The 24,458-nt window shown below is 54.8% G+C and overlaps 2 protein-coding genes across 6 annotated transcripts in view; both read left to right on the plus strand.

Annotated features, from left to right (window-relative positions):
• HYOU1 (hypoxia up-regulated 1) overlaps nt 1–1,495 on the plus strand; it is a 33,378-nt gene extending 31,883 nt beyond the window's left edge. For all 5 annotated transcript variants that reach the window (XM_066606055.1, XM_066606054.1, XM_066606051.1 and 2 more), the window contains one exon: nt 872–1,495. In XM_066606055.1, the coding sequence (XP_066462152.1) occupies nt 872–921 (50 nt within the window). In that variant the 3' untranslated portion in view covers nt 922–1,495. The remainder of the gene's footprint in view (nt 1–871) is intronic.
• A 13,602-nt stretch (nt 1,496–15,097) lies between these two features.
• Nucleotides 15,098–24,458, plus strand: part of SLC37A4 (solute carrier family 37 member 4) — a 69,491-nt gene continuing 60,130 nt past the window's right edge. The window contains exon 1 of the mRNA XM_066606057.1: nt 15,098–15,362. The gene's annotated coding sequence lies outside the window, so the exon portion shown is untranslated. The remainder of the gene's footprint in view (nt 15,363–24,458) is intronic.

The raw sequence follows: 24,458 nt of genomic DNA on the forward strand, positions 1-24,458 counted from the left end.
TGGTGGAACTTGGTCTCAGGTCATTCGCAGAGTGGAGGACACAGCTGCTGCCGTAGCCAGATGTGGGAGGATGCAGCACAGTGGAGAGCTTTATGGATCATGAGAAAGGAGTATAAATTGTAGTCTTTAGTAATTGGGCAACCAGTGCAGTGACGGGCGCCGGGTGGCAGCATGGGCTGTGGAGACGGGCGCGGGGTGGCAGCATAGGCTGCGCCGACGGGGCAATCAGTGTAGGATAGATGACCCTGGCTGCTGCGGTCAGTTGGGAAGAGACCAGTGCCAAGAGTGATCAGGGAGTTAATGAAGGCAAGAAGAGGTTTTGCTGTTGTCACATTGGGCGGGCGGCTCTGGAGATGTGGGCGGGCGGGCTCTGGAGATGTGGGCGGGCGGGCTCTGGAGATGCGGGGCGGGCGGGCTCTGGAGATGCGGGGCGGGCGGGCTCTGGAGATGCGGGGCGGGCGGGCTCTGGAGATGCGGGGCGGGCGGGCTCTGGAGATGCGGGGCGGGCGGGCTCTGGAGATGCGGGGCGGGCGGGCTCTGGAGATGCGGGGCGGGCGGGCTCTGGAGATGCGGGGCGGGCGGGCTCTGGAGATGCGGGGCGGGCGGGCTCTGGAGATGCGGGGCGGGCGGGCTCTGGAGATGCGGGGCGGGCGGGCTCTGGAGATGCGGGCGGGCAGGTGATTGAGGATGGTGATTCTGGATTGGTACAGATGTAGTTTGGCTCCTGCAGCTGTCGATGCAGTGTATGAGGCGGTGTGCGCACGCGGTGCAGGTTTGGCGCGGGTCCTCTTCCCGTGTGAGCGCCCCCTACATGTTGTATCACTTGTGGCCACTTGTATTTGTAATTCTCCCCGGTTTTGCTTTGTTTCAGACTCGACGGCGCAGAAGTCTTCGGAGGAGAAGGAGAAGACGGAGTTATAACGGGCCGGCCGCCACCCACGGCGCCCATATTTATTGACATTACTTTTTTGTAATGGATCCTGATGGTTTCTGACAAACTGGACTCGCCCCTTTTTCCTCCTGAGGAAGCCCTGTCCTTCAGATGTACATTTGTGTCCGTCGGAGCCGTGATAGAATTCTCGTTTGTCGTGTTTTATTTAACTCTGTTCGCCGGAGATGCTGGAAGCCGAATCGTCGCGTCTTTGTGCTTGAAGGTCGTTCCGCTAACGACGTCCCTTAAAGCGAAGCTCCTTTACGTTCTGGCGCTGTGGAGGCGACAGAAGGTCCGGCGGCGGCCGCTCATACGTGGAGTAGATGACAAATACACCAAACCAGATCTGATATAACAAAGTGTCGTCTGTGTGGTTAACCCTTTCACTTCAGAATAACTGCAATATGTTTCGCTCAGCCTTTACTGTTTCTGTATTCCACCTGCGCGGATGGCCGGGGGGCGTGGCGCCGTCTGGGTACCTGAGAGCCGTTTCCTTTGTTACAGTGAAGGTTATTTTTTTGGAAACTACAGAATTGGTGAAATACAACCAAAATGATTTACTTTTATCGCTGCTCGATCACCGCTGCGCCATTTGTGAGCTAATTGGGATCTGATCACATATCAGATGTGAAAACTACTTCAACGCTGTAATTTGTGTCAAATCTGACAACTGGCATCCACTGCGTGTCAATAAGGGGGAGGGGGGGGGGGGGATTTTTGGCACTGCTGAGGTATGGATTATTTTGGATGAAATTACTGAGGATTAAACGCACAGCAGGCATCTGAGGGGGATCCTCCGCTTTCTGCTGTAGTAACATGCATATCGCCTTAAAGGGGTTGTTCAGTTGTAAACCGTTGGTGGCCTGGCTGCAGCATCTGCCATCAATAGTAGATCAGCCACGGTCTGTCACTTGAGATCTCCACCAATCAGCTGTTCACTGGGCAAAAGCACTTGTTCCCTGAGCTGATTTCTGCAGGAAGCCGACGTCTCCGTTCCACTGCAGTGACCAGCCTTGGTATTGCAGACATTGACGTGATTGGGAACTTTGCCTGCAATACCAAGTCTGGCCACTGCAGAGAGAACAGAGCTGTCTGCTTACTGCAAAAATTAGCTCTGCGCACAGGAACACAGACCCAGAAAGAAGCTGATCAACAAGGATCTCCCCCACAATCTACTACTGATGACCCAGCTTGGTCTAGGACAGCAGTAGATTACAGCTAGACAACCCCTTTAAGTATATGTAAACCCAACATGTGTGAATGTAGCCTTCTGCCACAAACGGCCATCCTGCTGTTGGGAGAGCTTTACACTGGTCATATATGATGAAAGGGGTGGGCTTGTGCCTTATCTCCCTGGTGTGGAGGTCACATGACCCCGGATACCTGTGGAGGTGAGAAGCTCTTGCTTTGTTGCATCTGGAGTAAGATTAAGATGTCCTATTTAGTTCTGCTAACAGGATGGTGACAGCGCTGCAGCTTCTGGGCGTTAGCAGTGGGATGGAACTAAATGCCAGTTTGTGGCACTTTGATATCCACTCTTGCGTCCACATTTGTGGAAAAGTGGGTTTTTTTGTTCCGATTTAAGAGAAGTGCGTTTGGTTTGTGGAGACAGATAGACGGATGGACGGACCTTCTAGTTTATACTTGGGACTGCACACACTTCAAAAACTGCTTTCATGCACTGCGGCAGCCGTGTAACACGCGTGTTCATGTATTCCTGGATACCAGGATGGTCACTGAAGGCTTTCCGTGGACTCTGACGTGCATCTCCCGGCCGTTATGTCTTTTGGACTTGCTGTGGATGGCTTTATTGCTCACCACCTTAAAGGGCCAAACCTATGATTTTTCTTCTCTTCATTCGTGATGCAGCTACCCCCAATGTATATATAAGGGGGCGAGTGTTACCCCGGTTGTCTGAAGCTCCCGCCCGCCTCCACTGATGCCTGTGTGGCTCACATCTACTTGGGTTTATGCCGGCAGTTTTAGTCCGTGTGATTCAGTTACATGAATACAACCACAGAAACTGCCAGGAGGGACACGGCCATCCGTTACTGGTGATCCTGTCACATAGGTGTAATAGAGGAGATCACAGCTCAGCTGCCTGCCCGTGTCCTTGGGGCCCGAAGTACACAGAATGATTCGGTCAAACAACAATTGCTGGATCGTGCAAATTTGAATGATCGTTGAGTGCGAACACGGCCAACGGCGAGGCGAGCAACACGCTGAGCGGCCTTCTTATGCAGACATAAATCATTCAGTCCTTTTGCAAGTTTTTATGTATAAAGGGGGAAAAAAAAGCAGTTCTTCATCCTCGTGGGTCCCTCATCCTCGCAGGGCCCTCGGTCCCTCCTCCTCGCGGGCCCTCATCCTCGCAGGATGACGAGCAAGCGCCTACAAATGATATAATCTTACATGTTTTGTCAGGCTGACCGGTTTAGATGCAGCGACTCATCGTTAACTAAGGATCCTTATGGGCTGTAGCTTATAGAGGTGAAGACAGAAGGTAATGATGAATAACCTCTCCCCCCCCCTGCAGGCAAGGATGGCACAGCCTCTAGCTGGTGCATCATGGGATAGATTTTAAAGTAAAAGGAGAATCTCTCAAGATGGTGTCCGATAAGCATCGGGCGGGGGCTGCACTGCAGGGGAGTGACTGCTATACACAGAGGAGCCCTCGAGTGTGGCAGGCAATCAGCTGGGGGGGGGGGGGGGGGATGGGTGATGGAAAAATGGCCCTTTTAACCTTGTAGAAAAGTGGTAGAGGACGTATCTGGCCTGGTAATACCGCGCCATTGTCATAGGCTTCAGGTCCAAGAATGAGAGTGAAATCTGTCAGGACAAAAGCCGTAACGCTGTTTCTGGAGGGCGGGTTTGGGGACGTTTCTGTCCTGACTGATCCGGTCTCACTCTGACTAATAGTGGGAGAACGAAGAAGCCATTGTAGGAAGTCTGGTCTGCGTGGTGTTGGAGGTTGCACTGTGTGTGGATTTAGTACAATCGGTCCCTGGCTGCGGTCCCGCACGCTGTTGTAGGGTCCTTCTACAGCATCATTGGCACAATGGGTTCAGTTGTGGTAGGATTGTCCAAGTGTGATTTTTTTTTTTTTTCATCTGTTGATGCAAAAGTGCTTTTACTTTAAAGGGATTTTCCAGCTTTAAAAAAAAAAAAGAATGTGAAAACCTTTTTCTCAGACTGTATGGCCTTTTTATAAGCCGATGGCTCTGTAGATTGTGCGGTGACTCTGTATTCACGTCAGTGGGAGCTGTGCCTGCAGTACCATTCTGTGCCACTGCAGCGTGTACAGCAGTCTGCTTCCTGTGCCACACACCAGAACAGCTGATTGGCTGAGCTCCTGGATGCTAGACCCTCACTCACTTGGCTATTGATGACCCATTCTGAGGGAATCCCCTTTTAATACAGTGGTAGAGGTAGATTTATTTGTTGCACGTATGCCGTTGATTTCATGGTTTCAAGTAACTTTTTTCCTGCTTTTTGGTTATTGGGTTTTTATGTCTGCTCCTTTTTCTTAACGGGTTTTGTTCTATTGCACTTAGGGGGTCCAGCCAGGGTGGATTTCTATGGAATGTCCATGTGGACCCTCCAAACAGAGATCCCCCGGCATTTACATTAGCAGCAAAGGGGATGAGATTTTAAAAATCTGCTCCACAAGCTACAGAAAAAGTCCGCACTAAACCCGCAGGGACAGTGCCACGGGGTGCAGAACTCAGTGCCACGGGGTGCAAATTTTGTCGCAGTTTCCGCTGCAGTTCGCCTCTCCTCAAGGAGGCGGTGAATTCTGCACAGGAATATAGGATACGATTGGCATCAGGGGGTGCAGCCGGCCGTCCGCTGTACATCAGCCCCCGGTGGCCCCAGCCGGTGTGCCTATCTCTAGGGGGGTTTAGTACACGCTGCTCTCCAGGCCTCTAGGGGGCTGTTCACAAGTGCGGGGTAGCAGTTTGATCCCTCGGTCACTTGTGGTCGCAGTCAGATGGTTTATTGTAGGCGAGCGGATTTTAGAAAGCCCATCCCCATGATGCATCAGAAACGATCCCTGGGAACGGGGAGATGGGAACGGGTTTACAAGCATTGCCTGGAACTCCTGCCGCCCCTGGTATGGGGGGGGGGGGGGGGGGGGGGTGAATGTATCCTTCATTGCCAAAGCTAAACCGCCTTGCAATCAGCAGCGATTCCTTAGGGGTTCCCCTCTTGGTGACGGAGGGTCGGGGTTTTGTGGTTGTAATAAAGGATGTAAATGACTGTTGAATATTGAAAACAAAATCTGGCCTTTTCTAAAGTGTAATAACGGAGAAGTTCTCGGCCCCCAGGGACGGGCCCGCTGCCCTCCGGGCCCGCTGCGTCCAGTTTGGTTTTCATAACTGTTTTACCATTTGCAGAATCTAGGAAAATTAAAGCTCTTTATATTTCTGAGCCTCGGTGTGATTCTGGGGGCCGGTCTGCCCAGGGGATGCATGGTCCTCGGGGCCCTCGCCCAGGACGGAAGGGTCCGCAGGGCACTATGGAATAGTCCATCACAATCTACAGGTCTAAATGCTGATTGCTGATACAATCCTGGCCATTCAATTCCACATGAAAATCACATCCAGAATTTGGTGCAAAGATTTCTGCAAAAATCCACCATCCTGTATGAAAGCACCCAGAAAAGGGGCTGTCCGGTGAATTAATGGCCTATCGTCATGACTACAATAGATTGGCAGAGGGCTGGGGCCTAGAACTCATCAGCAGTTTGCCAGGCCGGTGTGGTTGGGCGTTGATTTGGTGTTGCAGGCCAAATTTCTATTATGAATGAATAATAAATACCAAGCCACGCCCCGTTGTCAGCGCTACACCTGGTGACCTACCCTACCAGACCCCGGTGTCAGCGCTACAACCGGTGACATCCCCCCCGCCAGACCCCGTTGTCAGCTCTATACCTGGTGACATTCCCCTACCAGACCCCGTTGTCAGCGCTACACCCGGTGACCTCAAACCCCCCCGCCAGACCCCGTTGTCAGCACTACACCCGGTGACATCCCCCCTCCAGACCCCGTTGTCAGCACTACACCCGGTGACATCCCCCCTCCAGACCCCGTTGTCAGCACTACACCCGGTGACATCCCCCCTCCAGACCCCGTTGTCAGCACTACACCCGGTGACATCCCCCCTCCAGACCCCGTTGTCAGCTCTATACCTGGTGACATCCCCCCTCCAGACCCCGTTGTCAGCACTACACCCGGTGACATCCCCCCTCCAGACCCCGTTGTCAGCGCTACACCCGGTGACATCCCCCCGCCAAACCCCGTTGTCAGCGCTACACCCGGTGACATCCCCCCGCCAGACCCCGTTGTCAGCGCTACACCCGGTAACCTCAACACCCCCCCCCCCCCCCCGCCAGACCCCGTTGTCAGCTCTATACCTGGTGACATCCCCCCGCCAGACCCCGTTGTCAGCTCTATACCTGGTGACATCCCCCCTCCAGACCCCGTTGTCAGCACTACACCCGGTGACATCCCCCCTCCAGACCCCGTTGTCAGCGCTACACCCGGTGACATCCCCCCGCCAAACCCCGTTGTCAGCGCTACACCCGGTGACATCCCCCCGCCAGACCCCGTTGTCAGCGCTACACCCGGTAACCTCAACACCCCCCCCCCCCCCCGCCAGACCCCGTTGTCAGCTCTATACCTGGTGACATCCCCCCGCCAGACCCCGTTGTCAGCTCTATACCTGGTGACATCCCCCCTCCAGACCCCGTTGTCAGCACTACACCCGGTGACATCCCCCCTCCAGACCCCGTTGTCAGCGCTACACCCGGTGACATCCCCCCGCCAAACCCCGTTGTCAGCGCTACACCCGGTGACATCCCCCCGCCAGACCCCGTTGTCAGCACTACACCCGGTAACCTCAACACCCCCCCCCCCCCCGCCAGACCCCGTTGTCAGCTCTATACCTGGTGACATCCCCCCGCCAGACCCCGTTGTCAGCTCTATACCTGGTGACATCCCCCCACCAGACCCCGTTGTCAGCACTACACCCGGTGACATCCCCCCTCCAGACCCCGTTCTCAGCGCTACACCCGGTGACATCCCCCCGCCAAACCCCGTTGTCAGCGCTACACCCGGTGACATCCCCCCGCCAGACCCCGTTGTCAGCACTACACCCGGTAACCTCAACACCCCCCCCCCCCCCCGCCAGACCCCGTTGTCAGCTCTATACCTGGTGACATCCCCCCGCCAGACCCCGTTGTCAGCACTACACCCGGTGACATCCCCCCTCCAGACCCCGTTGTCAGCACTACACCCGGTGACCGCAAACCCCCCCCCCCCCCCCCCCGCCAGACCCCGTTGTCAGCTCTATACCTGGTGACATCCCCCCGCCAGACCCCGTTGTCAGCACTACACCCGGTGACATCCCCCCTCCAGACCCCGTTGTCAGCACTACACCCGGTGACATCCCCCCGCCAGACCCCGTTGTCAGCGCTACACCCGGTGACATCCCCCCGCCAGACCCCGTTGTCAGCGCTACACCCGGTGACATCCCCCCGCCAGACCCCGCTGTCAGCGCTACAGCCGGTGACATCTCCCCCCCAGACAGCGTTGTCAGCTCTACACCCGATGACATCCCCCCCGCCAGACACCGTTGTCAGCTCTACAGCAGGCGACATCCCCCCGGACCCCACTGTCAACTCTACACCTGGTGGACCCCCCCCCCCCCCAGTACCAGACCCCGTTGTCAGCTCTACACGCAGTGACATTCCACCGCCAGATCCCGTCGTCAGCGCTACACCTGGTGACATCCCACCGCCAGACCCTGTCGTCAGCTCTACACCTGGTAACATCCCACCACTAGACCCTGTCGTCAGCTCTACACCTGGTGACAGCCCTTCGCCAGACCCCGTTGTCGGCTCTACGCCTGGTGACATCCCTTCGGCAGACCCCGTTGTCGGCTCTACGCCTGGTGACGTCCCCCCACCAGACCCCATTGTCAGCTCTACCCCTTGTGACATCCCTCCGCCAGACCCCGTTGTCAGCTCTACCCCTTGTGACATCCCCCCACCAGACCCCATTGTCGGCTCTACGCCTGGTGACATCCCCCCACCAGACCCCATTGTCGGCTCTACGCCTGGTGACATCCCCCCGCCAGACCCCGTTGTCAGCTCTACACCTGGTGACATCCCCCCCCGCCAGACCCCGTTGTCAGCTCTACACCTGGTGACATCCCCCCGGGCTCCATTGTCAACTCTACATCTGGCGACCCCCCCACCCCCCCCCCCAGTACCAGACCCCGTTCTCAGCTCTACACGTGGTGACATTCCACCGCCAGATCCCGTCGTCAGCGCTACACCTGGTGACATCCCACCGCCAGACCCTGTCGTCAGCTCTACACCTGGTAACATCCCACCACTAGACCCTGTCGTCAGCTCTACACCTGGTGACAGCCCTTCGCCAGACCCCGTTGTCGGCTCTACGCCTGGTGACATCCCTTCGGCAGACCCCGTTGTCGGCTCTACGCCTGGTGACGTCCCCCCACCAGACCCCATTGTCAGCTCTACCCCTTGTGACATCCCTCCGCCAGACCCCGTTGTCAGCTCTACCCCTTGTGACATCCCCCCACCAGACCCCATTGTCGGCTCTACGCCTGGTGACATCCCCCCACCAGACCCCATTGTCGGCTCTACGCCTGGTGACATCCCCCCGCCAGACCCCGTTGTCAGCTCTACACCTGGTGACATCCCCCCCCGCCAGACCCCGTTGTCAGCTCTACACCTGGTGACATCCCCCCGGGCTCCATTGTCAACTCTACATCTGGCGACCCCCCCACCCCCCCCCAGTACCAGACCCCGTTCTCAGCTCTACACGTGGTGACATTCCACCGCCAGATCCCGTCGTCAGCGCTACACCTGGTGACATCTCTCCGCCAGACTCCGTCGTCGGTTCTACGCCTGGTGACATCCCTCTGCCAGACCCCGTTGTCAGCTCTACCCCTTGTGACATCCCCCCACCAGACCCCATTGTCATCTCTACTCCTGGTGACCGCCCTAGCACCAGACCCCGTTGTCAGCTCTACACCTGGTGACATCCCCCCATCAGACCCCATTGTCAGCTCTACACCTGGTGACATCCCCCCATCAGACCCCATTGTCAGCTCTACACCTGGTGACATCCCCCCATCAGACCCCGTTGTCAGCTCTACACCTGGTGACATCCCCCCGCCAGACCCCGTTGTCAGCTCTACACCTGGTGACATCCCCCCGCCAGACCCCGTTGTCAGCTCTACACCCGGTGACATCCCCCCGCCAGACCCCGTTGTCAGCTCTACACCCGGTGACATCCCTCCACCAGACCCTGTTGTCAGCTCTACACCCGGTGACATCCCTCCACCAGACCCTGTTGTCAGCTCTACACCCGGTGACATCCCTCCACCAGACCCCGTTGTCCGCTCTACACATGGTGACATCCCACCACCAGACCCCGTTGTCCGCTCTACACATGGTGACATCCCACCACCAGACCCCGTTGTCAGCTCTACACCTGGTGACATCCCCCCACCAGACCCTGTTGTCAGCTCTACACCCGGTGACATCCCCCCGCCAGACCCCGTTGTCAGCTCTACACCCGGTGACATCCCTCCACCAGACCCTGTTGTCAGCTCTACACCCGGTGACATCCCTCCACCAGACCCCGTTGTCCGCTCTACACATGGTGACATCCCTCCACCAGACCCCGTTGTCCGCTCTACACATGGTGACATCCCACCACCAGACCCCGTTGTCCGCTCTACACATGGTGACATCCCACCACCAGACCCCGTTGTCCGCTCTACACCTGGTGACATCCCTCCACCAGACCCCGTTGTCCGCTCTACACATGGTGACATCCCACCAAAATCGCTTCTTCCTGCACACTTACAGAATCGAATTGCGATTCCTGCAAGCGGAGGAAAAAAATTGTATTTTAGGGCCGATTCCACCCTTACTATTGAAGTCAATGAAAGCTGTCCGCCCCGCGGCCCTACTGCAACTGACATTGTGGAACGGTCACAGATTCCACATAATCGCCTAGCGACGGCGCAGAAAAAGTAAAGATTTACAAAAAAAATTGCGCAATCTGCAAACGGCAGCAGGAACGGGGGGTAGGGCAACGTCCAAAATGTACTGGGCATTTGTATCACGAAAAAACCTGGGGGGGGGGGGCCGCGCTTGTTGATGAGGCTGCAGATCGTGTGGAATCACAAGGGGAAAGTCGTGTGTGTGTGTTCTCTCTCTCTCTCCCGCCCCACCCTACATTGTATCCCTCATCCACAGCGCCGCCCCACCCTACATTGTATCCCTCATCCACAGCACCGCTCCGCCCTACATTGTATCCCTCATCCACAGCACAGCGCCGCCCTACATTGTATCCCTCATCCACAGCGCCGCCCTACATTGTATCCCTCATCCACAGCGCCACCCTACATTGTATCCCTCATCCACAGCGCAGCGCCCCCCTATATTGTATCCCTCATCTACAGCGCCGCCCTACATTGTATCCCTCATCCACAGCGCCACCCTACATTGTATCCCTCATCCACAGCACAGCGCCGCCCTACATTGTATCCCTCATCCACAGCGCCGCCCTACATTGTATCCCTCATCCACAGCACCGCGCCGCCCTACATTGTATCCCTCATCCACAGCACAGCGCCGCCCTACATTGTATGCCTCATCCACAGCACCGCGCCGCCCTACATTGTATCCCTCATCCACAGCACTGCACCGCCCTACATTGTATCCCTCATCCACAGCACTGCACCGCGCTACATTGTATCCCTCATCCACAGCACTGCGCCGCCCTACATTGTATCCCTCATCCACAGCACTGCGCCGCCCTACATTGTATCCCTCATCCACAGCACTGCACCGCCCCACATTGTATCCCTCATCCACAGCACTGCGCCGCCCCACATTGTATCCCTCATCCACAGCACTGCGCCGCCCCACATTGTATCCCTCATCCACAGCACTGCGCCGCCCCACATTGTATCCCTCATTCACAGCACCGCGCCGCCCTACATTGTATCCCTCATCCACAGCACCGCACCGCCCTACATTGTATCCCTCATCCACAGCACTGCGCCGCCCTACATTGTATCCCTCATCCACAGCACTGCGCCGCCCCACATTGTATCCCTCATCCACAGCGCCGCCCTACATTGTATCCCTCATCCACAGCGCAGCGCCCCCCTATATTGTATCCCTCATCTACAGCACAGCGCCGCCCTACATTGTATCCCTCATCCACAGCGCCACCCTACATTGTATCCCTCATCCACAGCACAGCGCCGCCCTACATTGTATCCCTCATCCACAGCGCCGCCCTACATTGTATCCCTCATCCACAGCACTGCACCGCCCTACATTGTATCCCTCATCCACAGCACTGCACCGCGCTACATTGTATCCCTCATCCACAGCACTGCGCCGCCCTACATTGTATCCCTCATCCACAGCACTGCGCCGCCCCACATTGTATCCCTCATCCACAGCACTGCGCCGCCCCACATTGTATCCCTCATCCACAGCACTGCGCCGCCCCACATTGTATCCCTCATTCACAGCACCGCGCCGCCCTACATTGTATCCCTCATCCACAGCACCGCACCGCCCTACATTGTATCCCTCATCCACAGCACTGCGCCGCCCTACATTGTATCCCTCATCCACAGCACTGCGCCGCCCCACATTGTATCCCTCATCCACAGCACCATGCCACCCTACATTGTATCCCTCATCCACAGCACCGCGCCGCCCTACATTGTATCCCTCATCCACGGCACCGCACCGCCCTACATTGTATCCCTCATCCACGGCACCGCACCGCCCTACATTGTATCCCTCATCCACGGCACCGCACCGCCCTACATGGTATCCCTCATCCACGGCACCGCGCCGCCCTACATTGTATCCCTCATCCACAGCACCGCCCTACATTGTATCCCTCATCCACAGCACCGCCCTACATTGTATCCCTCATCCACGGCACCGCACCGCCCTACATTGTATCCCTCATCCACGGCACCGCGCCGCCCTACATTGTATCCCTCATCCACAGCACCGCCCTACATTGTATCCCTCATCCACAGCACCGCCCTACATTGTATCCCTCATCCACGGCACCGCACCGCCCTACATTGTATCCCTCATCCACGGCACCGCGCCGCCCTACATTGTATCCCTCATCCACGGCACCGCGCCGCCCTACATTGTATCCCTCATCCACAGCACCGGGCTGCCCTACATTGTATCCCTCATCCACAGCACTGCACCGCCCTACATTGTATCCCTCATCCACAGCACTGCACCGCCCTACATTGTATCCCTCATCCACGGCACCGCGCCGCCCTACATTGTATCCCTCATCCACAGCACCGGGCTGCCCTACATTGTATCCCTCATCCACAGCACCGCACCGCCCTACATTGTATCCCTCATCCACGGCACCGCACCGCCCTACATTGTATCCCTCATCCACGGCACAGCGCCGCCCTACATTGTATCCCTCATCCACAGCACCGCCCTACATTGTATCCCTCATCCACAGCACCGCCCTACATTGTATCCCTCATCCACGGCACCGCGCCGCCCTAGATTGTATCCCTCATCTCAACCTATCACCCAGCCCACGCCCTCCTCACCATTAACAAAATCATATTAAGCGTCACTTCATACCGAACCTCTCATTCCCGCCTCCAAGACTTCTCCAGAGCAGCACCGGTCTTCTGGAACACGCTACCCCAAACTATCCAAGCAATCTCTGACACAAAACTGAAGGCGTGCTCTAAAAACGTACCTCTTCAGAAAGGCATACCACATCTCCTAAACCAAACCCCTCTGTACCCCCCTGATAGTAGGTCAGGGAGCATGTTGACTGCAATCCCTGCCAGCCACCATCAACTGCCCTTGCAGTCACAGCAGTTCAACCACTATACGGCCTGACCATTGTCTCTGTCTATAGCGGTACTGGTGCATCTAGTCTCCACCAGCAGAATGGGTGGAGACATGGGGTGGGCGCCCTTACACACCCACAACTGGTGATTGGCTGGCTGGGCAACACATCGAGAACTCTGGAGGCTGGTGCACCGTGCCCTGAGGACAGGCTTTATTTTTTTTTTTTATCAGCATGCGGCTGGTTGGCCGGCTCCTGCAGCCGTGCCGTAGTGACACCGGCATGCTGACAGCGGTCCGCACAGAAGCTGCAGCTTTAGCACTCCCCACAATATAGGGCAGCACACTGCTGAAGCAGTCCAGCTGTCTCCACCAGAGGCTGTGCCCCTCACCCTCCGGTGGCTGTAACTCCTTCTCATCCCCACTAGCAGACATGGTAGTTTGGCGGAGCCATGGGTCAGCACGGCGGCAGGGGGGATTCTGGCAAAGAGGAAGACATGTCAGCAGTTCTCAGGGGGATGGTTGGCATACACAGTGCCTGTGGTGGATGGGACTGGACCACAGCCATAAGAGCGACAGCGGGGCCGGATGATTGGGGCGACAGGAGCGGACATGTCAGTGCGGTGGCAGAGAGCTGTGTGAGCGTAGCGGCGGTGGGAGAAACTGACAGCGGGACCGGCTGATCAGGGCTGTGTGAGCGCAGCAGCGGGGGCACTCCGACAGACACGTGTGAGCTTCTCCATGGGACAGGCAGTATATCTGTCTCTGGAGAGCTGTCCAGCCAACGAGCAGATGTGCCCATCACCTGGGCATACCCTATAACCGTGCGCGCCTCCGGTGGAGGTAAGATGCACCAGTACCGTGTATAGCATCCCTCACTCTCCACCCCGCCATACCGTGCCCATCTCCCCCCCCATGCACATCTCCCCCCCCCCACCGTGCACATCTCCACCCCCACCCCCCACCGTGCACATCTCCACCCCCACCCCACATCTCCACAACCCCCCCCATACATATCTCTCCCCCCCCCCCCCCACACATACATATCTCTACACCCCCCCCCCCTACACACATCTCCCCCCCCCACACACACCTTGTAAGCGCCGCGGACTATGTTGGCGCCATATAAATAACGATTATTACCGTAAGCCTCATGCCCGCGGCCGTGACGGACTGCGCCAGCGGAATATCGCAGCAGAGTCCAACACAGCGCCCCCCAGAGACCCCATACTCACCTCTCCGGATCAGCCGTGAGGGTCCCATCCAGCGAGCCGCTGCGGTGCACAGTACAGCACGATGCGGCGTCGCCGCGTAATCATGTGATACTTCCGCCGTGCTCACAGTGGGCTACACTGACCACAATGGAAGCCGGCTGCGCGGTTCCCACGGCCATTAGAGCCCGCTGCGATGTGGAATTCCACAATGAGCCATCAGGGTCAACAGAACCCGAACGCTGCGGGATACGGCCGCTTCACGCGGTGGACATGGGCCCCAAAGGGTTAACTGCGCAGTATTTCCGCCCCGGACCGTCACGCACACGCGGACCCGGTTTCATCCGTGTATTTCAGTAGGTCCGGCAGTCGTCTCGCTGTCAGCGCGGCATGGTAGCCGCTATCGAGTGACATCACCTGACCGCCGGCGCCCGCTACAGACTGCGGGGCGAGCGGACAGCGACAGTCAGCATCTGCACCAGCGGTTTGGGATGCGGAATCTGCTGACGTCCCGCTACAGACTGCGGGGCGAGCGGACAGCCACAGTCAGCATCTGCACCAGCGGTTTGGGATGCGGAATCCGCTGACGTCCCGCTACAGACTGCGGGGCGAGCGGACAGCCACAGTCAGCATCTGCACCAGCGGTTTGGGATGCGGAATCTGCTGACGTCCCGCTACAGACTGCGGGGCGAGCGGACAGCCACAGTCAGCATCTGCACCAGCGGTTTGGGATGCGGAATCTGCTGACGTCCCGCTACAGACTGCAGGGCGAGCGGACAGCCACAGTCAGCATCTGCACCAGCGGTTTGGGATGCGGAATCTGCTGACGTCCCGCTACAGACTGCGGGGCGAGCGGACAGCCACAGTCAGGATCTGCACCAGCGGTTTGGGATGCGGAATCCGCTGACGTCCCGCTACATGAGAAGAAAACCCCGACGAAACGTCCGATTACTGAAATCCAACCGCCCAGCAGAACGGCGCAACGCAGGCGCTACGTGCGAGGCTGTGCGGACGCGGCCGTCCCCGTGGAGCGCCGCCATTCACACGGGTGGCTGTATGGGGGTCAGCAGTCAGACCGGCCGCCATTCATCCCCTCCTGTGGCTGAGGGGGAAGGCTGGCAAAAAAACCCTCAGCTGCTCCTCGGGGAAAGGCGGCCCAGCGCTGAGGAGACATCCATGGAGTAACCCCGCAGCGGCGGCCCGGTCACAGGCTGAGGGGGCAGCGCCGAGAGGAGAGGCGGCCCGGCGCTCACATACCGAGGCGGCAGCGGCCCAGCAGGAGAGGCGGACGGTGCTGTCGGTAAGCAGCCATGTAGACTCCCGCGGCGGGGATGAAGGCCGGAGGCTCTTCTGATGGCGCCGGGCGGACAGCCAGAGCCTCACCAGCAGCGCCGGACGTCATAACCGTCACCCGCCGCCATGTTCTGCTGCAGTCAGGACGTGCTGGGGGTTGTAGTCCCCCTCCCACACAGGATATTCTGGGGGTTGTAGTCCCCCCCCCCCCCGGATATGCTGGGGGTTGTGGTCCCCCTCCCACACAGGATATTCTGGGGGTTGTAGTCCCCCCCCCCCGGATATGCTGGGGGTTGTGGTCCCCCTCCCTCACAGGGTATGCTGGGGGTTGTAGTCCCCCTCCCTCACAGGGTATGCTGGGGGTTGTAGTCCCCCTCCCTCACAGGGTATGCTGGGGGTTGTAGTTCCCCTCCCTCACAGGATATGCTGCGGGTTGTAGTCCCCCCCCCAGGATATGCTGGGGGTTGTAGTCCCCCTCCCTCACAGGATATGCTGGGGGTTGTAGTCCCCCTCACAGGATATGCTGGGGGTTGTAGTCCCCCTCCCTCACAGGATGTGCTGGGGGTTGTAGTTCCCCTCCCTCACAGGATATGCTGCGGGTTGTAGTCCCCCCCCCAGGATATGCTGGGGGTTGTAGTCCCCCTCCCTCACAGGATATGTTGGGGGTTGTAGTCCCCCCTCACAGGATGTGCTGGGGGTTGTAGTCCCCCTCCCTCACAGGATATGCTGGGGGTTGTAGTCCCCCTCCCTCACAGGGTATGCTGGGGGCTGTAGTCCCCCTCACAGGATATGCTGGGGGTTGTAGTCCCCCTCCCTCACAGGGTATGCTGGGGGTTGTAGTCCCCCTCCCTCACAGGATATGCTGGGGGTTGTAGTCCCCCTCCCTCACAGGGTATGCTGGGGGTTGTAGTCCCCCTCCCTCACAGGGTATGCTGGGGGTTGTAGTCTCTTCCCAGCCGGAGGGAGGAGTGCCCTCAGGGCGCTGACAGGCTCCCCTCAGAGGGTGTCATGGCGCCCGCCTGTCCCACGGGTCGGCCGGTTGTTTCATCTCTTCACGTCTGCTGAAGCCTCACATTGAGGGTAATGGCGGATCCCCCACAGGACTGTACCGCGCTGCGGAGTACGTATGCGCCATATACAGCAAGTTACATGGTGGACTGCAGCAGCGCGCGATCGACCCCATTGACTGCTAGGGCTGATTCACATCTGCGCTGCTTCCTGCGCCATTCAGGGATGGCGAATCGTGACTCAGCGGGACTGTCGTAAGCGCTGCTGAATGGCCCCCGTTGGCCGCCGGGGCCGCTGAGGGGTCCGTTCAGTTTCTGTCCGCCCGGCTCTTGGTTAGGACGAATGGAGTTGCGTGCGGCGCTATTTCATGATGGACAGAACCGCAGTGCTGATGTAAGCGAACGCCGTCCGGTTGCTTGAGATTCCATCATGGCGTCTGATTCTTTAGGTTCTGTTCACATCTGCGCTAGGGATTCCGTTCTGCGCCGTTAGGGTCCCCGCGATGAACGGATCCGTCTCATTACGGACTCACATGGACGCCATCGACTATAAGCAGGTCCGATCGATTCCCGCGTGCACAAGGTTTCATGGCGGCTCTGCGCCGGGGTTCGGAGCCGCGGATGCAGATGTAATAGAGCCTTACCAGGCAGAATCCCGTCTCCGTGACATGTGACTGCGCCACTCATATGAAGGGCCCTTTACACGGACTGATGTAAACTGGGTCTCCGCGTGATGAGCGGTCGGGCCGTGTACCGTTTGCGTATTGCCGGCAGAACACGGAGAGTCGCGCAGCCAACAAACAACGGTTGGACCCGCGGAAAAGATGCATCAGCGGTTTGCCACTAGCCGCTCCTGGGGCAATAACCGGCTAATAATAACGTGCCCGCGGTCAGCTGACCCGCGCGGGGGCCCCTTCACACGGAATATTAAGACGCACTTAAAGACACTGAGCGTTCCACACTGCAGTCTGCAGACACACGTGGGGCCACGGCAGAGGAACCGGCATCTCAGGGCCGCTTGTGCAAATACTCTGCCCGTTAAAAGACCCCGAGGCCGCTATCATACGCCTGCTGGAAACACCCGTGATAGCGGTAATTGCCGGGCTACATCCATGCCTGCAGGTGCGGCCCGCCAAGCACTGGCGCTCCTGTAAAAGGCCCTTAAAGGGGTTTTCTGATTTTAAAAAAACTAAAACTTTGGTGGCCGCAGTGAAAAATAAAATCTAAACAGGAAATAAACTATAGTCGCCTCTCGCAGACTCTCTGTTCTCACCTGCCTCGGTCTCTGTTTACATTGGTTGTATGACAGTTTACCCATGTGACCACTGCAGCCAATAGGAGGCCTTGAAATGCAGTGGCCAGCAGTGATGTCCTGTAAGCCGGCCCAAGCTGCTATGTAAGAAGGTCATGTGATTTGTTTACAGGACGTCACTGATGTCACCGGTCACATGACATGATGCTGAAAAGGCGCACTGGTGCCACAGGGAGTGCATTATAGAAATGTAGAGTTGGAAGGGTCCTCCAGGGTCATCGGGTCCTCCGGGGTCATCGGGTCCTCCGGGGTCATCGGGTCCAACCCCCTGCTCAGTGCGGAATTCACTAAATCATCCCAGGCAAATGTCTGTCCGGCCTTTGTTTGAAGACTTCTATTGATATGATGTCATCGGCATCACGGACACTTGGTGGGATGATACACATGATTGGATACAAGGCTTGTAGGATACAATATATTTATAAGGAACAGACCTAATAAAAGGGGGGGAGGTGTTGTGTTGTATGTTAGGAGAACATTCGTCTCCACAGAGATTCAAGCTTCAGAGCTGGGAGTTCTGTAGGAACTGTTTGGGTAAGAATACAAGGAGAGAACAACAGAAAGGACACCATTGTAGGCATTTACTATAGGCCGCCTGGACAAGCAGAAGGTATGGAGGAACTCCTTCTACATCAGATGGCCAAGATCTCAAAGAAGCCCAACAGAGTGATCATGGGAGATTTACCGATCCAGACATTTGTTGGGAATCTCTCAGGTAAAAGTAATGGATCCAACAGATTCTTATCGGCTCTTGGTGACAACTTTATCTTCCAGAAGGTAGAAGAGAAAACAAGGGGATCTGCTATCTTGGCCCTAATTCTTACCAACAGGGAGGAAGTGGTTGAGGAAGTAAGGGTGGCTGGGACCTTAGGAGGCAGCCATCATGGTATCCTTGGATGTTGGATAACAAGGGGAGGAAGACCTGAGAAGACTCAGACCTCAAGGTTGGATTTCAGAAAGGCAGATTTCGATGAACTCCGAAAGAGGAGAGGAAGAATCCAATGGCTGGATGTTCTTAAGGACAGAAATGTCCAAGAAGGTTGGGAAATATTGTGAAATGAGATTCTCAAAGCACAATCGTTACCAATCCCTAAAAGAAGGAAGAACGGGAAGCATTTAAAGAGACCCGGATGGATGAACACAGAACTTGTACACATGTTAAAGAGGAAGGAAAATATGTTTATCAAATGGAAAGAGGAGGGGGAATATCTAAAGAGAATATAATGCGGTCTGCAGAAACTGTAGGGCAAGGGTCAAAAAAAGCTAAAGCTGATAATGGAGGCTTGTAAGAGAGGCCAAAAGCAATAAAAAAGGATTTGGGGGGGTTAAAAGCAAAAGAGAAGTCAAACATACTATTGAATTCTTATAGGATGAAAATGGTGAATTGGTTAAGAATGATGGTGAGAAGGACGAACTTTTAAATTCCTATTTTGTATCTGTTTTCTCTCAGAAAGTAGATGTAACATCAGCTGATCTTCCCTGTGCTATTGGGGGAATAAAAGAATGCAGGCTATCTATAAGCAGGGAGATAGTGAGGGAACACTTAGCTAACTTACATGAATCCAAGTCTCAAGGTCCAGATGAATTACATCCTAGGATACTAAAGGAAGCAGTGGAGGTAATTGCTGAACCACTCGCCATAATCTGTGAAAATTCCTGGAGAACAGGAAAAGTCCCGGAAGATTGGAAATGGGCAAATGTTGTCCCTATCTTCAAAAAAGGGAAGAAGGTGGATCCAGGAAACTACAGGCCTGTGAGCCTGACTTCTATACCGGGAAGGATCTTTGAACAGATTATTAAACAGCATGTATGCAAGTACTTGGATGAGAATGGAGTAATTAACCAGATCCATGCATGGGTTTGTAACAAACAAGTCATGCCAGACTAATCTAATTTCCTTCTATGACAGAATCACCGACTGGGTTGATCAGGGAAATGCGGTGGATATAGTATATCTTGGCTTTAGTAAAGCATTTGACAAAGTATCTCAGACCATATTTATTGGAAAAATGACCAAATCTGGGATTGACAAGGCAACTGTTAGGTGGATTCACAACGGGCTGAGTGATCGTACTCAAAGAGTGGTCATAAATGGCTGCACATCCAAGTGGAAGAATGTATCAAGTGGGGACCACAAGGCTCTGTCCTGGGCCCAGTGTTGGTCAACATTGTTATAAATGATCTGCAGGAGGGAATTGAGGGGAATCTGATCAAATTTGCAGATGATACAAAGCTAGGAGGGAGAGCTAACACTAGGGAAGAGAGAGGATTCAGAAAGATCTACAAATTGGTATTTAACAAGAAGAAATGCAAAGTCCTACATCTGGGCAGGAATTGGGCTAAGTAGCAGCACATGTGAAAAAGACTTGGATATACTAATAGATCATAGACTGAACATGAGTCAACAATGTGATGCAGCAGCCAAAAAGGCAAACACAATTCTGGGATGTATTAACCCCTTGAGTGGCAGGTTTCCTACCACCCTGTCGTGCCCACCAGGGCAGGTTTTTTAAAATGGTCTAATCATTGAATTTCAACTAGTTTTGCAGTTGCGTCTCAAGAGCCATAACTTTTTCATATTTTCATTGACATGGCCATATAAGGGCTTGTTTTTTGCGGGACAAGTTGTGATTTTTTAAACAGGGGGGAGAAAAAAAAGAAATGGGGAAAAAAGAAAAAAGGGGCCATGTCATTAAGGGGTTAAATAATGTATTAACTTCCTTCTCTGGGTCATTACGACGCACACGGATACCACATGTGTGATTGTATTTTTGATTTTTTACAAAGTAAAGGTAGACAAGTGTTTTTTTATTTTTTTTTTATTTTATTTTTTGTCCCTTTAGGGGACTTCCACAGGGACCCATCAGGACCCCTGATCACATTCCGGGGGTCCGATGGTGTCAGCCCTTTACATGCTGCAGTGACAACCCTTTACATGCTGCAGTCACATAGAATTGTAGTGAAGATTTATAACCTGTAAAATGCTACTAAGTGTACAACTTCGTTCGCCGACGATGTCCTGGGAGCAGCCAGACCCGGCTAATCCCGGCAATCTTTCCGCTTGCAGTGATTCTTTGCTCTTCCCAGAATGCACAGGGAATATGCAAATTATCTTCTTGCGGCTGCAATTTGTTTGGGGAGGGGCATAGAAGAATAAAAAGTAGAAAAACCCCTTTAATGCTGGATGTGATAACGAGCCACGAGAACAGCCGTGCATATTAATGTGACGGCAGGGAGGGCACTGTAATATGTTTTAGGCTGCGGCTCTGACATGAATACACCTTTTGCGTACGGCCTCACAGGGTGCAAATTCTGCAGAGATTTTTCCCACGATTCCACTGCAAAATCTGCTACAAAGAAAATGGCACGTAACGTGCGGAGGGGTCACCGTTTAGCTGCGGTCAATCTGCTTACAAGGCTGTATTCTGCAGTGAAAAGCCGCAGTAAACAAGAGATCCCGAATCCACAGCGGCGGTCACTGGCGCTGTATGTGAATGCCACCAATTGGCCCCTACTGTAAGGCTGGTTCCACATGGGCGTCTTTGTTTTTGTGGATTTTGGGCGTCAGCAATGCTTTTTTTTTTTAAAGAATAATCTCGAACGTCAATGGGACTTCTGATGTTAAAAACGGGAGATTAAAAAAAAAAAATCATACTTCGCAGAAAGATGGAGAACGCCAAGATGTTCTCACGATGCGAGACTCAGTAATAAAGCAGATTATGAAACCAACGACGTACTAGGATTTCCTTCCCATCTGCAATGCTTTCACTGCTGCGATGTTGGCGCTCTATCTGGCCGTGTCATCTCGAGAAAATCACAGCGTCGGCGCCGCTTTTTCTCGTGCGGTTTTCTTGCGTGAAAGACTATAAGACTTTATAATGTTGAAAACGCATCACATGAAAATCGCAAGTTCGTGCGTTGTAATGCGATAAACCGAAGGCTGCATAGAGAAATATGGGCGATAAAGAGCAAAACGCAGAAAGATAGGGAATGTCCAACGCGAATGTGACGGAAGCCATTGAAAAGCATGTTCTGCGTTTGCATGCGCTCTCACATCGTGCGAAAAGCGTACAGTTTTGTTGCCCGTGTTAGACCTGCCTGAGGGTACCTTGACATTTGCAAGAAAATCGCACAATTTTTGCACGATGCAAGAGCGAGTGAAAACGCAGAATTATGAAACCCGCGCTTTTCAATGATTTCCGTCACATTTGCGATGTTCTCACTCATGCATTTTTGTGGCATGCCCCATCCTGCTTTTTGCTCTTTTTTAGCGTCCATGTTTCCCCATGGAGCCTTTTTTTGTATAGCTCCAACTTATTCCGCAGCGCCTTCAGGTAATTTATTACCCCCCACCAAGCTGGGGGCTCATTTCACCGACCTCGAAAGGATGGAGGGCGGAGAAAACCTTTAGCCGGTTGCCCGAACCAAGCGGGGATTGAACCTGCAACCTTCCGGTCGAGAGTGAGAGCTTAGCACTGCCTTCGGCTGCCCTAACACTCTGCACAACTTGCATGCGATGCATTTGTAACATTAGAAATGTCTGTTGTCTATCACGAGACTATCGCAAGTGCTGCGGACGCTCCGACAGCTCATGAGCAAACTTGTGATTTAGGGCTAATGCCCACGGCCGGAAATCCACGGCGTTAAACTGCAGCTATTCGGTTATATTGAACCTATTAATGAAATGTTCACGCTGCGCAATTCCACAGCGAGAAATAACCCGCAGCATGTTCTATTTGCTGCGGGAATACGAGCGGCCGACATCCAGTGTAGCCAATGGAAGCCGGCCGTCGCACTACCGCTGTACACAGCAGAAGTATAGCGTGAATATGACCCTGCCGGCCGCTTCATGCGGGACTCGCACAGCAGATCCGGAGGGGAGTATGGGGTCTTAAGGGGGCGCCATGACAGACTCCGCTGGTGGAGTCCGTCACAGCCGTGGGCATGAGGCCTTACACCGCGATATTGCACTCGCCTCTATTGACCCGGCCGTTGGAGAAAAACGTTTACAATGGAGGGGAATGCAAATGCACGGTTTTTAGGGTTCGTTTCTGCAGTCGTCACAGAGCAGTAAGGATGACAAGCTTTGTTCTTCGCTTCACTACAATTAGCCGGATACCAGATTTATGTCGTTTTCTATTGTGTTTCACTTTCTAAAAAGTAAATCCATTTTTTTCTTAAATTGCTCCCCATGTCCTGAGACTCCTCGCTCCAGTCGTTTGGTCGGGCTGTGGGGGCTCGTTCTCCTACGGGGGAGCTGTAGTGCTTATTAGTACCATTTTGGATAACTTAAGTCATTTTCATCACTTGTTATTCAACTTTTTTGCGAAAAATCACTAATCTGGCAGCCCGTGCCCTGCTTGTCTGCTTGTTTTCTTGCTTTCTTGCTTTTTTCTTTACAGCCTTCAATGTGCAGGATTTTCTTTTCACTGTTAAAAAAAGAAAGGTCAAAGCTTTTTTTCCACTTAGTCCCCACAGGGAACGTGAACGTCCGATCACTTGTACTATAAACTGCAGTACTTCAATATTGCAGTATATAGTGATTTTTGATGTTGCCACAGACAGGATGTGATAGGCATCTTTACACGGTAGCCCTGAGAGCCTTCAGTAGGCTAGGGGCTCCCCTCCCGTTGACTGTTTAGACGTATGGTCAGCTTTGACTGTGGCATCTACAGAGTTAATAACTGATAGCTGTCGGGCATGGAGCCGCCTCGGCTCTGAAGCCCGCTCCGTACCGCTTCAGGACCACATTATGTAAATTTTAAGTTATGCGGTTGTGAAAAGATTAAAAAATTACTTTTAAAATGCACCAAAAATTGATAAATGTCTGTTGGACGGGTTTCTACTTCTGAGACCTGCACCCTTTTCGAAATTGAGGGTCCCTCAACTCACCTATCCATTCCAGATTCTGGCAGGTTGCCAGGTTTACAGCGGACTGTTGAGTACTACACTGTTTCCATAACCCCAGAGAAGTGAATAGGAGTTCCCTGAACAGTGAAGCAGCGCTCACGGGGCACGGAGACAGTGAAGCAGCGCTCGCGGGGCACGGAGACAGTGAAGCAGCGCTCGCGGGGCACGGAGACAGTGAAGCAGCGCTCACGGGGCACGGAGACAGTGAAGCAGCGCTCGCGGGGCACGGAGACAGTGAAGCAGCGCTCGCGGGGCACGGAGACAGTGAAGCAGCGCTCGCGGGGCACGGAGACAGTGAAGCAGCGCTCGCGGGGCACGGAGACAGTGAAGCAGCGCTCGCGGGGCACGGAGACAGTGAAGCAGCGCTCGCGGGGCACGGAGACAGTGAAGCAGCGCTCGCGGGGCACGGAGACAGTGAAGCAGCGCTCGCGGGGCACGGAGACAGTGAAGCAGCGCTCGCGGGGCACGGAGACAGTGAAGCAGCACTCGCGGGGCACGGAGACAGTGAAGCAGCACTCGCGGGGCACGGAGACAGTGAAGCAGCACTCGCGGGGCACGGAGACAGTGAAGCTCGGTGGGTTGCACAGTTTCTATACCTCCCATTGACCTCTATGAGAGTTGCAGTAACGGCGTACCTCAGCCAATCTGCTGTTTCTGTCATCCCAGTCACTGCAGTCTGAGTGGACGGGGGCCGTGTGACCCCCAGAGATGGGTCCGGCACCTAACAGCACACCCTGTGCATTGGAATACCCCTTTAAACTTCTGCTCTTTCACACATTTTCTACCCTACGACTAGCTGTTCTACCGAATCCCTTCGTGACCCTTCAGAGATCAATACGAGTTCTTGCTGTCACAAACAGTTGGACAGAACCTG

This window comes from Eleutherodactylus coqui, chromosome 6, assembly GCF_035609145.1.
Source record: "Eleutherodactylus coqui strain aEleCoq1 chromosome 6, aEleCoq1.hap1, whole genome shotgun sequence".
Lineage (NCBI taxonomy): Eukaryota > Metazoa > Chordata > Amphibia > Anura > Eleutherodactylidae > Eleutherodactylus > Eleutherodactylus coqui.